The following is a 15062-nucleotide window of genomic DNA, read 5'->3' on the forward strand; positions in this document are numbered from 1 at the left end:
TAAGCTATGGTTTATATACAACAACACGTAGACATTTATAATTATCTCACCCACAATCTTATCTCATAGAGTACTTTCTCTGACATATATATATATATATTAATTAATCTCTATTAACATTTCAAAAATAATATTTGTGATGAATTATTTATAATAAGAATGATTATTTATAAAGAAAATAAATTTAATTTAACTGAAAATAGTCATTAAAAAAATTAATCACAATAAATAATTTCTTATAATAATATTCCAATAATATTATTCTCACTATCTATATCACTTCTTCCATTATCTTTGTTGTATGGAAAAAATTATAAAACTACTCCATGAAGACGAACGTACGCGTGGTCATCAACGTACGTACGCTTGTGAAAACTTTAATCATTCATAATTTATAAGTAAAATTCAGAAGATGTGAACTATGGCAAAATTAGACAAAGCGATCATAACAAGAAAGGCCGGCAGACTATGCCTGTACTCATTTCTTAGACCTTTTTTTTTTCATCGCGTAGGCATAAAGCGCTTTATTATTTAACAAGCATTTGAGTCCGTACACAAAGGTACTTATGAGGACATTATTTAGAGAGCAATTACATAGATGGAACCATTTTCACAGTCCGATACGATCGAGCATGATCTTCAGCTAGCTAGCTAGTAGGAAGTTCTTGAACCAATTGGCCGATACTTTAGCGTGCCTTGTCAGGTTATGGTTATAATCTATATAATAGAGGCCAAAACGAACTGTATAACCCGAGCTCCATTCATAGTTGTCCATGAGAGACCAAGCGAAGTATCCCTTCACCTTCACACCGTCCCTGTTCATGAAAAGGACATATAAATATCAAAAAATTTCAACTTTTTGTACGAGAGAAGGTGGTGGATCAGATGATCAGAACTATATATTTACCATGAAAAAGCACTTACCCAATTGACTTGTTAAGATAGGAAAGATGGCCATAATAATATTCGACTCTTTGGCTGTCCACAAGAGATTCTTCAAGCGATAAGGTTTCGTTATTGACCTCAGAAACTCCTACAATAACATATATAGGGTTTCACTTGATTAGATTCAAATGGACATCACTTTAATTTTCCCAATATTTCATTAATTGCCTTTAATTAATAGGCGAGAAAAAATTAAAAGAAAAAAAAAACATGCAGAGAGCTATGAGCTGAGAGATACCATTCTCAGTGATATAAATCTCCGGATCATTGTACTTATACTTGAAGTAGTTCAAAAGATCACGAAGTCCTTTAGGATAAATTTTGAGCCAAGGGGAACCAGTCTGCGATTTTAATAAGATCGATATGATCAATAATAATAATATTATTATTATTCAATATAACTAAAAAGAAATGTCGTTTTATTTATAACACACACACACACATATATATATATATATAGATATACCGCTGGACCAATGAGGACTCCATTGCGAGAAGCTGCAATGCACAGTGAAAAAAACATGATGGTTTATTAGTTAGTACTATGTAGTAGATTATAACTAATTAGAAATTAATTAAACTTATAAAATCAGTAATTAAAAACGTGGAATTTGTAGTACGCACTTGTTTGATTAACAAGACCATCTGTCATGTAGGATTTGTTGACATGTTGATATGAAGGTGCGTAGGCAGCATAATTAGCTGTATAGTAATTCAATCCGACAAAATCATATGCGCCTTTAATCATCGCCGATTGATTTGCAGTGAAAGTGGGTAAACGCGATCCAACCAGAGATCTCATGCTTGCTGGATAGTCACCAGTTGTCATAGGGTCCATGAACCTGCATTAATATTATACATGATTTAATAAACCATATATATATATATATATATATATATATCTATGGATCATTTCAATGAGTACTGCATGCTGATTTATACTTGAAAACCCTCAAGCTAGCAGGCATGCATGAATGCAGAACTTACCATCCGCACATAAAATCAAGGGCACGTAACGAGGCGTTATGGTCTTCGGCTGAGTTAGAGTATGGCTCCATCCAGTAGCACACGTGGGTTATCCCGATAACCCCTTTTTGAGATGCCTGAACATATATATATATATATAGTGAACATCATGATTTGGTTAAGATCACAATATTCTACCGGAAATGCAAAGATTGAATATTATAGGGTATATAAAAATGTATACATATGGTAAAGATGGAGAAGAATTAGTGGTACGTACCTGATATTTGGTCTTGTACACTTCAACAGCATGAGCATGAGCAAGAAGAAGGTTATGGGAAACCACATAAGGCTCGACGCCGGAATCCCCACCGGTGCAATTCGGATTATAAAAGGAGGAACATCGGAAAGGTGCTAATATCCCTTGTGCGTATCCACCATTGCTGTACGTCCATGGCTCATTTAGTGTGATCCAATGCTTTACCCTATCGCCAAACTCCTTGTAACAAACTTCCGCGAAGTCCTGGAAATCAGGCCTGAATATAATAATATATGTATCAATACATGACACGCATCTCTACACACACACACACATATATTTATAGAGTTTATAATTAGTCGCTTACACAACTTTTTCACTTAGGAAACCACCATACTCTTCTTCTAAAGTTTGGGGAATATCCCAGTGAAAGATTGTCGCAAAGGGTGTAAGACCTGCATTCATTCAATTATATATAGAAAACACCACAGATTAGCACTTTAAGCTTATGATAATTAATTTATATATATATATATATGTTAGAACTATTTATATATTGGATTAAATCATGATCATGACCTTGGGCTATGAGCTCATCGATGAGTCTGTTGTAGTATGCGACTCCTTCCGCGTTCACGCCATCCTTAAGCTTTCCAGCTGAAAATAACATGAAATTGTTACCATTAATTAATAATATTAATTGAAGGCTCAAAAAAGCTATAATATCGAATTCCAAATTTCCAACCTAGCTCCATTGATATTCATGTATAATAATTATCATTTATCCAATTTTAATGGCCTTTTTATAATATATATTGTCTGAATTTTCATCCCGGAAATTCAGGAAATATATATTATAAAAAGGCCATTAAAATTGGATAAATGATAATTAATTTATGCAGATCGATGAGAATCATACTTGGTAAGATTCGGACCCATGCGATTGAGAACCTGTATGAATCTCCACCCATGTCCTTTAGAATCGCAACGTCTTCCTATAACATATAATAATAATAATAATAAAAGAAAGAAAAAATTGTTATCGAACTTTTATGAAGGCATTAATTTCACGTTTTTCAAGATATTTTTAAGCCGTTTCTCAAGATAATAATAATTTATGATCGAATGGCTATACATCAGCACGTAGTCGGAGCACACTTCACATAATAATTTTTTTTTTTTAACTCAATACTTAATGTCATGCGGCTACAGGCTTATATAAATAATTTTTCTTTATGATCAGATGTCGTTTCTTTTTTTTGGAAAAGATGTCCGCGTTCCTGAAACCGACACTCTAATTTGTAAATAATAATAATATTTCTGCCTTCTCAAAGCAGTATCAGATAAAAAAAAAACATACATCTGATAATAATATATAATATACATATATAATATAGAATATATCCACTCTCTCGCAGAGTGATTATTTACGATAAAAATAAGTTTACTTTTTTTAGAATAAATAGTAATTTTGTAGCGTATAACTGATTACATATAAGCTTCTTTTTTTTTTTCTTTTTTTTTTTTGTAGAGAGGGGAAAAAGGCATACCTTGTAGCGATGATACTGATCGATGGCTACATCTCCATTACTACCATCTGTTATCTTCTCTGCATTAAGTTCAAATAGATCTTACATTCAGAAGATGTAAATGTTTGCGATCCGCTATTTTGAGCAAGTTAATGAACAATATGCAGATCAAAACTTTGTTCTTTTCTTTTCTGTAATGATGACAAGTACTAGTACAGAGTAAAAGTACTTGTACAATTCTTTAGGGTTTGGCCTTGTGCATACAAAAGTTCAAGGAAGTTCATGTCTCCTAAAGCACGACCCAATTAATTCGAAGAGCGAATCAAGTCGACCACCACTCGGGGTAAGTAATTCATTATATTATTCTGTCTTCAAGGTAGATTGAATTTACTGATCAATATGCCGACAAGTGTATGTATATTATGTATCTTATGAATATATATATATATTATTGTATATTATATATATATATATATATATATATATGCTTGCTATTGAACCACAAACTTCGATCTTGATTCATTCTCACTTCCAAATTCTATTCTCAACTTTTTGGGTATGGAGTTCTAATAACTACAATTCCAACTCAAATACAAGTTCAAATAATATATCATATATATATATATATATATATATATATATATCCAGCTTGTAGTTATTACTATTTTCTATTGTTAGAGCCCAAAGAGTTGATAGAATATTAGAGTCATTATTCGAATGATCTTATGAAAGAAACTTGATGTTTTTATTTGTAAATAGAGTTAACTAATGGCTTGATGCCGTAACTATGTGGTAAAGCGTTTTTATTTTAGGAATACGTTGTTTTATCTTAAATATTTTCATCCTTAATCATATATACCATGCAATTGATGCATTATCTTTAAAGTGATATTCCATTTTAATTAGTAGTTGAATTTTGGAACAAGTTAAAATGTATCATATCATGATCTAGTACTATAAAGCGCACAGGATCATATATATGATAAAATTCAAGATAAAATAATAATAATAATAATAATAATAAGATTGTTCTTTATTTTATAATGATCTCCTTCAGATCATACACCCATTTTCAAGCGTCTTCCACAGAAGTGAAGAGAGAGCGAGACCTGGATATTTGTGGGAGTAATAATCCCACATACTTGGTTTTCTATCACCTTCCTTTACTGCACCTTCATACTAGAATTTAAACACGAGTCGTTAGAGCATGTCTATCAAATATTCTCAAAGAATTTTGGACAAAAAATCAATCCCGAGGATACCTAATTAAACATGTATATTGAAACCATGGGCTTATACCTGGTAAGAAGCTGATGCAGCCCCGAAATAGAAATCTGAGGGGAAACTGCTTCGGTTGAAAGAAGAGATTTTGTAGGAAGGGGACAAAGCAGCAGAAGCAGCATTGCTGTAACTGATGAATGAGCCAAGAAGAACAAGGAGGCCTAGGAATATGTGGCCTTTCGATGCCATGTTTAGGAGATTTGGCGAATGGTGATCTTTGGGTGCAACTCAGGGGGCTTTATATAGGGAGCACCGAGGTCATATGTAGCTTTTTTCTTTCTTTTATCTACTCGTTATTTAGTAGTGATTTCAGTTATAAAGTTATAAAATAAAAAAATAAAAATAAAAAGTTTTTCACTGTTTTTACCCATACATCTAAAAAAATAAAATAACGCTATATGCTAGCTGCACGTACGTCGTTGTGTAAAATCCATCCTAATTAAGTTATATATATATATATATATATATATATATATATATGGGATAGCTTGATTATTATTCATATGATAAAAAGTAATCCATATATAGTTTCCAGTTATTGGAATATTAGGGCTATCATTTTGGATAGTTAAAATATTTCATTCAATCTAATCTTATCATTACAGTTTTTTCAAATTCACACACAAAATATAATAAACAATTTTAACATTTTTAAATCTTAAAATAATAAAAATTGAAAAATAATATTTTAACAATATTTTATTTAATTTTCAACTTTCATCTAAAATCATATCAAATCATCTCACTATTTAAATCGCGCCTAAATGTATCTGCTCATAAGCTCATAATAATACAATGTGTACTTTTTTAGAAGCACGTCTATAAGTGACAGTAACCAATTATATATCATATATGTGTAAGCATTTTATATTAATTACCATATGAAAATATTGACTCTTTATTTTTTTATAATTATAATAAGTCTCACAATAAATAATATATTTAACATCGATCCAATCGTAAATAATATAACTCTAATTAATTACAAGCATATTTACATAGAAATATGTATTATTTATGAAAATAATTTCTTGATGAGAAGTGAAAAAGTTTTGCTCATAAAATAAATATATATAAGTCACTATAAGTAAATTATTTATTTGTGGCCTGCTATTTTCTGCCAAAATGACTATTTTTTATTAAAATAAATTTGTTTTCATCACAGACAGTCATTATCGTCATAAATGCTCTTTTTTTTTTGTAGTGAGTTAATATGAATTCATTTAATACATTAGACATGATATTTTATAATAAAATTAATTTTAAAATCTAATCTACTATCTCAAATTAGGTGAGTTATAAATTTATTTTTATAACATTTTTTTAAAAATATTTTTTATCAATGCAATGAAAAATTCTATGCATATGCTCCTATTTATTTTTACATTCTATACTTATAATTTCATTTCATAAAATGTAGGAATGTTTTTCAGGAAGTATTGGAATGTTTTTCACATGGGTGTGGGAATTTTTCTTATGAAATATGCCCGGTGATGAATGGATGCGCAAAGCGTTGCGCCAATGCGCCCTATATCTCAGAGCCAAGCAGAAAGCCGTTCGGTTTCCGCCATCCTATCTCTGGTTCTACGACACGGGTCCCCCACTTGGTTGGAGGCTTGTACATTCTACCGTAGATTTCAAGATGAATTAGCAATCAAAAACATAGCTATCTTAGAAATTTTCTTCCGGAGCTTCCAATCAATGTCACGAGTGTTTTTTTTTCTCCCTAAGCAGTCAATGTCATGAGTAGTCTCAATCGAGGGTCGATTAGGGGGACCTGATATAAAATATATATATATATATATATATATATATATATTTATATATATGGAAAATACTATTCCCACGTTAAATTGTTACCGAAATCTTCTATCGAATTATATTTTATTTTATTTTTAATTTTTTTATTTAATGATTAAAATAATATTTTTAAATGAATTTGTGGTTTTTTATACTTTTTAAAAATATTTAAAATGTTTAAAAAATGATTGAAAAAATAGCAACAAAAAAAGAAAGACATTTACCTTTCGGTAAAAGATTTCGCTAACAATCTTTTGTACAGCAGTTTTGAGGAAAAAACTACTATGCCGTCTAAAACATACCACTCCAATTGACCGCTTAGTTTTTTTTTTTTTTTTAACTTAATGATTAAGGAAGTTATTTTAAGTGTATCGGTGTATTTTTTTATTTTTTAAAAATATTTAAATACATTAAAAAATGTAAATAAAAAATTACAAAAATAATTACAAAAATAACTAGCAGTATAAACGAGTAGTGTTACTCAAGTTGTAGAATAGCACCCCTTATATATTATATATATATGTACGTACGAGTGTTTTTCTTAAAATTGTAAAAATAATTAAAATAAATTCTCAGCCTTAATATGTATTTTTAAATAAAAATATATATAACGTATAATTTTGAAATACCCTCCATTGATTAATTATGATCTTTCGATTTTCTACAGCTTGTTCTAATTTTTTACTCTCTTTTTATACGTAAATGAGTTTTTTCTATTTTTATTTGAGTTCCGGCCTGCAGTTAGATTAATTTTCTTCTTCTTATATTAACGCTGAAAATATTTTGTTAAATGGTAAAAATCCTTCTCCTCAATGATTTATGATATTTTATTACTATATTATACTGACTACGTATATCTTATATATATACATATTAATAAATATACTGATAGAAATTAGAAAGCTGCTAGATATATGTTTTATTAAACTCTCTGAATTTCTGTATATTGATAAATATATTTTGAAATTTGTTCACAATACATTATGAAAAATATATAAATAAATTAAAGAACCAAATTAAGGGCCGGGAATTTAATTTAATATATTTGCATGCAGAAGTTTGGATAGTGAAAAATGTTGAGAAGAGTTGAAAAGAATTGTAAATAATAGTAAAAAATTAATTACAAATAATCATAGAATATTAAAATGTAAGAAAAAATAATAATAATATAATATTAAAATATTTTTAAAATATCTTAAATATCCTAACGGAAAATGCTAGTTTGTGCTCTTATTTTGTCTACTTATTTTGACCGCTTGTATATGTAATTTTTTTACATAGTGATTAAGAAAGTAATTTTTAATATATTGATATTTTTTTTATTCTTTTAAAATATTTAAATATGCTAAAAATAATATAAAAAGAGGAAAAAAAAAAAAACAAAGCAATCAATCCTTAATAAGTTAATAACCAAACGTAACCAGCGAATTGGACAGGGCATAAATGAACATAGACATCACTAAGAGAGAACTAATGAATTATTTGTGACTTCTTTTAAGAAATCTGTCTACTAATAAATATTGGTCGGGTCACTTTGCAAATCCTGATAGATTAGGGGCCGCTGCATTTATAGCGTAGCTCCATACAATAATTTTTTTGCTCACTATTATTTAAATATTAAATTATATAAGTCAACCAGAACCTAATCTCTTTTTTAAATGGGTCAAACCCTAAAATCCGAATCCATCCCATATAATTAATGGGTGACATGATAAGTTATGACCGGCCCGATTAAACAATTTAGTAATTAAATTTTATTAGGTTAACATTGACATAACTCATCTAACTTGTTTCAACTCGTTTAACCTATCTCAACTTGTTCAACTCATTTCATATAATGGGTTCAACTCAGTATTATTCTGAATCATGTGATGTATAGACCGTCTATGTATAATTTCCTAGCTTCAGCATATATATAATATATATATATATATATAATATATGTTCAAATAAATGGTCCGGCTAGATAGCGCCTAATCGATTCCCTTGGAAATTTTAGACTTTTCAAGATATAATGATATTCATCGTTACTCGATCGAAAGATGTAATTATATTAATATAAATACCATTAATATTAATATAAATACCTATATATTAATATAAACCTAACCCTAGATTTTATAAAGCGATAATACGTCTATATATATTTGTCTTTTCTTTCTTTCTTGGCACGTGTAGATCATAATTAGATAATGCCAATAAACTCATGTGAATCGGTCCCGGCTGACCTGATATAATTGTGGACTGGATGTTAGTCACAACGTGTTCCACTGTAGCATCAGGTTTGTCGTAGTTATAACGAACATATCTCAATTTAATATATATTTTATACAAAGTGTCTTTTAGTACGCATGCATGCATGCAATATTCCAAGTCCTTTGATGGTAACAGATCAATTATAATAATAAAAAAAAAAAAGCCAAATTATGGATGCATGGAATACTCGATGCCATTTGATAATGACAGATGAGTGATAGAAAGGAGGTAAATCAGTAATGTACATTGGGTGGGTGCAAGTACTGTGCAACTGTGTGCAATATCTCTTACACGCCATTGAAGACGGATCGATAGCAGCCCGGCTGCCGCGCGCAACCCTCTGCCATACTCGACGCTGGCTCCATACAATATAAAAAGGATATAAAGCCTCTGCAACTTTTTTAATTTAATATTTATTTTTGTAAGCGGAACCTAATTATTATTATTATATGTATTTAAATTAAGATCAAATTTAGAGAAAACTACAAAACTAAAGAAACTTACTATATCTAATTATCATTTTTTTTAAAAATCAACAATTTTAAATTAGTAAAATTTTAAAATCTAACTATTCATTTGAATAGATTCAACTTTAATTGAGATTTTTTTTATGAAAATCTTTAGCCATTACCCGAGTAGCCTTCTATTTCAAATAATAATATCATTAATAATTAAAAAGAAAAAGCAGCATTAGATGTCCCAACAGCTACGTGGGATAATGCTAGCCTTTCAAATTGTTATTATTACTTATTGGTACTTTAAATTTAAATTTAAATTTAAATTTAAATTTAAATTTTTAATTATTATTACTTATTGGTACTTTAAATTTTTTAATTTTGCAAATATTCTCTGGTCACAATCTGCATTATTAGTTTTGACATGACTAGGATAGCATTGAGCTGTAAAGCTCGACTGTTGATATTGTTAACCCAATTTTGATTTATTTTCTCTCGCTTTAATCAATCACAATGATAGACGTGTGCCTCAGCAATATAATAAAAAACTAGGAATTAATCAATTCGTTGAAAAGATTGAAGTACTATAAGAAAAAAAAACGTGGAACCGTGTGATTTCTTGTGTCGCCATTTACTCATTTGTTTTTATTATACATTTCGACTGACTTAATTTTATTTCATTATTATAATTTTTAAAATTTTATAATTTTTTTTTAATTGTAACAAAAATATTATTAAAACAAAGAAGCCAAATCTCCAAAGTAATTTGGTTGTTTTTTGCATGCCCTGGATGTAACATCTGTTGATAGATTGTCTGTTGTCTTTTCGTACGTAGTAGATTTGTTTTTTCTTCTGTTTTCATCCGCTGTCATGCATATTATCAATCGGAGCTGGCTAGCTAGCTGCTTGTCAGGGCCGGGGTAGTTCCTTACGCATCGTCGGATTTTTATATTTATTTATTTATTTCTGAAATAAAAGCTTAAGATAGGGATTTATTAATGTAGGCCCTATCTGCGTGAATAATGATAGCCAGCTAGCTATAGATGGTTGGAAGACTTGAGGAATACTATACTTTCATCATGTAACGAATTCTTATCTTGATGTGACGATAATTATATAATTAGTTTATCCAAGGAACTGCTTGTTGATCAATACATGAAGTAGGCCCGCTACATTATATTGGCGATAAGATCACGAGGGATAAGGCTCTCAAATAAAGGGGCCAAATTTGGAACGACTGTCTTTTGAAATTATCGCATAAGTGTTATATAATTATTTTAAAAAAAAAGGTGAGATTTATTATTAAAAAATTAATTTTTTTTTATATATATTTCATATTTATTTATTTATTTTTAAATGACTGTATGACGCTTACATATTCACGATTGTAACTATTATTTCTAAAAAAAAAAAAGAAATCACACAAAAATAAAAAGAAGAGTACATGCATTGTATTACAAGCATGAGGAATCACAAGGCATATACAGCTCTGTTTTTTCTAGGTAGTACTAATATATGGGAATATTGTAGTACTGAAAACTGATCGATGAGAGTTATACTTTGCTCGTGAATGTATGAATAATTATTAATGTTGCCGTACTTTTCTTGGGCTATGCAACTTGCCCGTGACTGTATCACCCTTCGCGTATATGCACAGTACTATTCTTTATTTGCTACACTTGAAAATTGAAGACCAAAAAATTGACATAGCAAGAACTATTTGATGTATTCAAAAAGAAAAAATCTTTATCACAATCTACTATTTATCATACACTCAACATATTTAATGTATTGAGTTAAAAAAAAAAAATTGAGTGCATGATATGTGGAGAGTATAGACAGATATATAGCACCTCTCATTCAAAAATGTGCTGAAAACAATGAAAACAATAATAATACAACAGCTATTTACTACTAATTAATATATAATATATTATCACATGCATGATTTTTTTAAGACAGGACCTGAATTATATATACACACAGCCATAGGTCCAAGCCACACAAAGTCCAGTTCGGCTGCATCGATCTTCCAGATGATGAGAAATCAATGCAGTGTCCGGAATTCCATGAGTGATGCAGTGTGCCGTCCAGTTTGACTTTAAATACTGGTATGCTATTTCAAAAATAAAAAAATACTAGTATGCAGTCTCAATATAAATTCTATATTTTATTTTTTAAATATCTTATTATAAATCATGACATGTGAATCATGACATGGCCTATTATCGGATCGGCTAACATAGAATTAGTTTGGGTTTGGATATTGTGTAGAGTTGAATTTTTTATGAATAGTAGTAAGTTGATATAATAAAATGAGTTTTGTGAATTTCATTTAAAATAATTTTAAATGTGTTTGAATATTAAGATAAATTTAGATGTATTTATTTAAAATTAAAAAAAAAGTTATTAATCTCACGTGTAAAGAAGTTTTGAGTTGAGATAAGTTTAATAATTTGATAATTGAGTATTTGAATGTTAGATTTATCTTAAAATTAGACTGAACAAAGTTAAACTCAAATAAGTTTAACAATCAAACGATACCTTAATGAAATATATATACATATACATATATAATATATATATATATATATATATATATATATATATATATATATATATATATACTGGATCACTTGTTGGGAATATGAGCCATCAGCCATGTGCCATATCTAAGATATCTTAGCCCCAACGTGAATGTTCTACATTATGTTCAATGATACGACAAGAACTCAAAATTCTTAATATGGGCCACATAGTCACATCGATCAAGATTAAACTCATGAAACATTACTAATTTAGAAGGAATTAGAAGAAAGAATTAAATTAAAATTAAATTAAAATTAATATGGTCCACGGCATAAAAGAATATACCAACGTATCTTATGACTCGACCAACCTAATTATTTCAAGTTGGTCAAAATTCTATAATATTATATTTTTTACCCTTCGATTTGTCAACCAAAATTAAAATTTTATTTAAAAAGAGTACATCGATATTACATTAAAACAAATGTTAGATTGACGAAATTTTTTTATAAAAATAAATTTATAAACTATCATAATATATTATTTTAACACATTGTATCAACAATTTATAAATTTATTTTCATTAAACTTACATGATACATAACACCTCTTTGCATTCTAAGTGAAAATTTAGGTTAGATTTGGAAAGTGAGTTGAGATAAAAACTCAAAGTTAAATAAAATATTGTTAAAATATTATTTTTTAAATATTATTATTTTTTTAAAATTTAAAAATATTGAATTATTTATTATATTTTGTTTCAGAATTTGTAAAAATTGTAATACTGAGATGAGATGAGATGGATTGAGAGCTCTTCCCAATCCAAACTGAGCCTTAAAAGGTGAAAGAATGCGTTGGAGGTCTCGTTTTAGAAATAGTATTTTTAACACTCATTTATAAGTACTACTTAAAATAAGAAAAATGATATATACAAGTCTCAAATTCATAAGTACCGTGTAAAATGTTTATAAAAAAAAAAGTAGATCCCTTCAAGAAAAAAATCATTTTTTGAGTTACACTTTAAAAAAAAATAATAGCACATTTAAGATTTTTACACAATTACTATTAAAATAATCAAACTCACATATCCCAATGTACATAAAACTCTCACAAGTGAGATTATTTAATTTGAACAGACATAAAGCTCTCACAAGTGGGATTATTTACCTGTTCAAATTAGTGAACATAAAGCTCCCACAAGTGGGATTAGTGAAGTTAAGTATGAACTTTCACAAATCCCACTTTTTCGTAAAGACAAATGCTGATTAGTAGTAGTAGTTCTGGTTATAAAGACGTCGTGACTAATGTGCCACCACCATCTTTTCCAACCTTTCCAATATGATTTATGAATGACAATAGTGAAAGTTCATACTTTATTAGAAGTGGGATTTGAATCTTAATGTTTAAGTTATTACAAATTACTTCAGTTGATAAGATTTTGGGAGATATTGATGTGTCATATTGATTGTGTATATATATTCTCCCATCCTCTTATATAGTCTTTCTCAGATATTCTTAAATCTTGAAGAGAAAAAATGTTCCAGTATAATATGTGTATTTTTGTCTATGGAATCGAGTTTGTCTACGCAAAAGCATTAGTATTCATTTAGGCAAAACTTTAGACAAAATTTAGCTAATATACCATTTTTGTTTTGGATTACACACTCAAAATTTGGATTCTTCGTTAAGATTTGTCATTTCACACTATCTAGGGTAGTAAGACAATCGATCCGAACCAGAAAAATTGACTAGACCGGACCAATAGTCTTATTGGTTGGTCTTAGTCCCTACATGTAGAAAAATTCAATAATCGATATGGTCCCAAGTTGTATTTTTTTTAACTGGACTGAGACCGATTGAATGTGTGTATATATATAATTAAAAATATATATAATATATTATTTTATATAATAGTTGTTAAGTTAATTATGTAATTTTCATCCAAAGAATCACCATCGAGCATATAAAATATTAAGTAATATATGTTATTAGTTAATTAATATATTATGTAGATACATACTATACTATCTACACCCAACTAAAGTAATTATGTATTTTTTTTTAAGATACCTAAGTTGTAAGTAAGAATGAAGAATACAATATATATACAATGAAACTATTTAATATTCATTAATCATATATAAAATGTTAATATGCTATCAATTAACTAATTTCTCATACGATGAATAATATTATTATATGTAGATACATACTCCACTATTTACACATAATTAAAGTAATTAGGTAATTTTCTATTTTAAGATTCCTAATTTTCATATTAGAATGGACAATCTACGAATAATGAAATTAATTAATATTCATTAACCATATATAAAATGTTAAAATTTTAATATAGGCCATTATGAATACTAAGTTAGTAACTATTAACATCATAAATTGCTAAATATAATTACAATTAATTATTTGTTTAATGAACTAGTTACATAATTCACATTTGGCCACGGAATTGAAATGAGTATTGGATAAGGGTAGTGATAGGGTACTAAAATAAAAAAATAATTATAATAAAAAAATAGTAGTGTACTTACTTTCCATAAATCTAATGAATAAAGAAAAACAATAATTCAAATTTATCACTTTGAATTATTATATTTGTATGATAGCCAATTCGAATAAAGAAAAACAAGAATATTTTGAGATCTAAACTCAACATATCACAAGTGAAATGACAAGGCATAAATAAAATTTGAACCCATTCAATAAGCAAATTAGTTAGGATTTTAAGAAACTCCACATGATGCATGGTCTGGATCTGAAGTCGATGTAAAAGCCCAGAATTATTTTCATATAGTGAGATGAGATGAGATAGTTTTAAATAAAAATAAAAAGTTAAATAAAATATTATTTTTTAATATTATTATTATTTAGATATTTGAAAAAGTTAAATTATTTATTATATTTTGTGTGAGACTTTTGAAAAATTATAATAATAATATGAGATGAAACACTTTTACTATCCAAATCGCGATAGTTTTTAAAATTTCAACACACTAAAAATGCAAAAATTTGAACAACCACGCA

At 28.3% G+C, this 15062-nt stretch overlaps 1 protein-coding gene across 1 annotated transcript; it reads right to left on the minus strand.

The window, feature by feature from the left end:
* Nucleotides 1-420: 420 nt before the first annotated feature.
* Nucleotides 421-5201, minus strand: LOC109016385 (beta-glucosidase 24-like). The gene is made up of 13 exons (XM_035685533.1): nucleotides 4999-5201; nucleotides 4809-4878; nucleotides 3721-3779; nucleotides 3090-3165; nucleotides 2750-2827; nucleotides 2538-2625; nucleotides 2192-2447; nucleotides 1933-2048; nucleotides 1570-1787; nucleotides 1412-1443; nucleotides 1184-1286; nucleotides 925-1033; nucleotides 421-815 (listed from the first exon to the last, which is right to left on the minus strand). The coding sequence occupies exons 1-13, from the start codon at nucleotides 5167-5169 to the stop codon at nucleotides 644-646; spliced, it is 1548 nt and encodes a 515-aa protein (XP_035541426.1). The 5' UTR covers nucleotides 5170-5201; the 3' UTR covers nucleotides 421-643.
* Between the last annotated feature and the right edge of the window lie 9861 nt (nucleotides 5202-15062).

The sequence above is a fragment of the Juglans regia genome, chromosome 14 (assembly GCF_001411555.2).
Source record: "Juglans regia cultivar Chandler chromosome 14, Walnut 2.0, whole genome shotgun sequence".
NCBI classification, from domain to species: Eukaryota; Viridiplantae; Streptophyta; class Magnoliopsida; order Fagales; family Juglandaceae; genus Juglans; species Juglans regia.